The sequence below is a fragment of the Vicia villosa genome, unplaced genomic scaffold (genome assembly GCF_029867415.1).
Source record: "Vicia villosa cultivar HV-30 ecotype Madison, WI unplaced genomic scaffold, Vvil1.0 ctg.000857F_1_1, whole genome shotgun sequence".
NCBI lineage: Eukaryota > Viridiplantae > Streptophyta > Magnoliopsida > Fabales > Fabaceae > Vicia > Vicia villosa.
The window spans coordinates 170,925-173,790 of NW_026705386.1; the positions used below are offsets into that span (position 1 = coordinate 170,925).

Genomic DNA, 2,866 nt, shown 5'->3' on the forward strand with positions numbered 1-2,866 from the left:
GACGATTTTATCATTTGTGTCAATGCATAGTTAGAGGAGACTAAAAGTGAGGAAACTTCACTTCCTGTACATGTGTTGTGGAAGGAAGCTCGTGTGGGCAAGAATCAAGCTGTCGATCCCGATGTTTAGAGAGTTTATACTGAATGTGTAAGTATAATACTGTGTCTTTAATTAAATTAAATATTTTTTAATATATAAATGATTTTTTATCTCCACTAATAATTATTGAAATGTAAATGAATTACAGGAGACCTTGTCGCAATCGGTATCCACCGGTGAGGGGAGCGTACTTAGTAGAGCACTGGATGCTCCTGAGTATCCCAGTCGGGTGAGGGGTAAGGGTCATGGTATGACTCCAACCTCTTTTTACAAGAGTCCTAGGAGAAGATCAAATCTTACCAATGAAGAAGTGTTGCAAAAGTTGCAGGAATTGCAAGCACAAGTCTCTGAATTGCAAAGAGATAAAGATATGTATATGAGAGAAAAGTGCAACACTTCATCGGTGAAAGAAACTAGTGATAAGGCTAGTATCAACTGTCAAAGGAAATTTCCCGAGGTTATTATAAATTTTTTTCCTTACAAATTGTTCTATTTTATTAATGACTTTATATTTACTATTGGTTTAGGGCATTTCATCTTGCCAACTATACTTATCGTCACCGAATTATCGACTAGTTGGCAAGGGAAAAGTGCACAACACTTTGGGAGATTTACTTCACCATAGACCGCTCCCGGATGGACACCTGAAAGTATCGGTGGATGTTGTATTAGATCATGATGCGATGCTACCGGTACCTGACATGGTCTCAGAGACGACATTGCTGCGAGATGCAATAGGATCATTTGTTGCATGGCCCTCGGAGCTCATTACCATTAGTGATGAGGTATATTGAAAACGATTATGAATCATTTAGTTTTCGAATGTCAATTCTAAACCGTTTATTAATTATTTTTTACAGTTTAATTTTAGACTGCTCCTATAAAACCCGCAATTAAGGGTAAAGGGATTTTATAGGAGGAGGAGTCTGTTGCATCACTAAAAGAGGTACATTTAAAGTGTTAATATATAATCTGAATCTAAATCTGCATGATTTTATATTTTACCTAACTTATATAATTTTTAGGCATCCGCTCGGGAGTCACAACAAGTGATGCAGCAAGTTCGTAACGTACCACCCACTGGTCCTCCGAAGCTAGCGGCAAAAAAAAGCGGTGCTTTTGTGCCTCGATACCGGACGACGCTCGCAACAATGGTTGATATGTCCGATTTGAAGGATGGTGCTTTACGTGAAATCAATATGGATGAAAGTGTCTTCGGTATTGAATTCAAGTCACATATTGCAATTGATGACTTGGAAGAGATTTTTACGCATGAACAACTAGGCATTGGTAATATGCACTCATACATCCGGTAATATTCACTCATCCGATATATTATTTAATTAGTCCCACAATATAATTTATTTACACATTTCAATGAAAATAATCTAATGTTTATTATGTTTTTATTTAAGGTTGTTGTATGACAGAGTGTTGCGCGGGACTACATTGTCTAACAGATTCCGTTTCGTGTCTTCCACCCATTGCAGCGGAATGGCAATTGCTTCGGAACCGGAATCAGTTAGACAGCTCTTAGTCGATAGATTCATGTCCACCGACAATTCAGAAAGTCTGCATCTTTGGGCGTAGAATACCCAACCAGTAGGGTTAGTTTCTCATTCTTGGTTCATCTAATCTCTGTTTCTTTTGTGTATAACAAAATTTTCATATAATCTATTGTTTTAATTTATAGAGCACACTGGTTGTTGCTTGCTATCAACCCTATAAGAGAAGTCGTGTATTATCTGAATTCGGTAAATGGTGACTGGACCAATTATCCGGCTATGAAGGAAATCGTTGATTTGTAAGTGGGATCGTTCTAAATATTCGTGTATATTTATATATTTACTTATTTGTGGGATTGATCTAAACATATGCTTTTATATATTTGTTAATTAGATCAATACAAGTGTTTCGAAGTCAACGGGACGCACAGGTATCCCGGACTAAATCAAACAACATTACTTGGATCAAAGTGCAGGTACATTATTTTTCACAATTTTGCTTATAATATTTATGCTACTTGATAAAACAAGACAACTATAAAATCTTATTTGTTTTTCTATGTAGTGTCCGCAACAGCGAAACAGTTCAGATTGCGGATACTTTGTTTTGAGGTTTATGAAAGAAATCCTTCAGGAAAATCAATTAGAGATTCCGCTCACGGTATGAATTTATAACTTAAGATAATTTCATATAATTTATTACATTTAACTAAATATATCATTCATATTATGTTTTTGTTTTGTAGTACCTTGACGAATTTCGTGCTGCTGGGTACCCGAGACTTAAGTTGGAAGAAATCAAAGAGGATTTGTGTCAATTTTATATTAAGCAATTTTTCATGTAGGATTTGTGTCGATTTGAACTATAATATTATTGATGTTGTAATGATGTATATATATAATTTTGGATATTATAATGGTATTATATTAGTATATGTATTGTCTTACTGATGGCTGAAATTATATCGTCGAAAATATATTACAGGTCGAAAATATTACAGGTTGAAAACATATTACAGGTCGAAAATATTACAAGTCGACTGGGAGGATTAAATTACAGGCTGCACATTAAAATACCTTATTTAGCAACGACAGCGCTTTTAAAAAGCGCTCTTAAAGGTCCACCTACAAAAGCGCTTCTTAGTAAAAGCGCTGCCAAAGATTAATAAAAAAGCATAAAAAATAAAAAAAAACGCAACATACGAAAGCGCTTTTGGAAAAGCGCTCTTATAGGGGGGGCTATCAGAGCGCTTTTTCCAGAA

General features: G+C 35.4%; 1 protein-coding gene across 1 annotated transcript; it reads left to right on the forward strand.

Annotated features, from left to right (window-relative positions):
* Positions 1-278: 278 nt before the first annotated feature.
* Positions 279-1,045, forward strand: LOC131631713 (uncharacterized). Its single transcript, XM_058902476.1, has 3 exons — positions 279-556; positions 627-884; positions 971-1,045. The coding sequence occupies exons 1-3, from the start codon at positions 350-352 to the stop codon at positions 1,013-1,015; spliced, it is 510 nt and encodes a 169-aa protein (XP_058758459.1). The 5' UTR covers positions 279-349; the 3' UTR covers positions 1,016-1,045.
* Positions 1,046-2,866: the final 1,821 nt, after the last annotated feature.

Excerpts from the sequence above, each read along its gene's own strand:
- LOC131631713 (XM_058902476.1), top strand. The coding sequence starts at position 350 with ATGACTCCAACCTCTTTTTACAAGAGTCCTAGGAGAAGATCAAATCTT. Across the intron at positions 557-626 it reads GTCAAAGGAAATTTCCCGAG|GGCATTTCATCTTGCCAACT; the intron begins GTTATTATAAAT and ends CTATTGGTTTAG. Across the intron at positions 885-970 it reads TCATTACCATTAGTGATGAG|ACTGCTCCTATAAAACCCGC; the intron begins GTATATTGAAAA and ends GTTTAATTTTAG.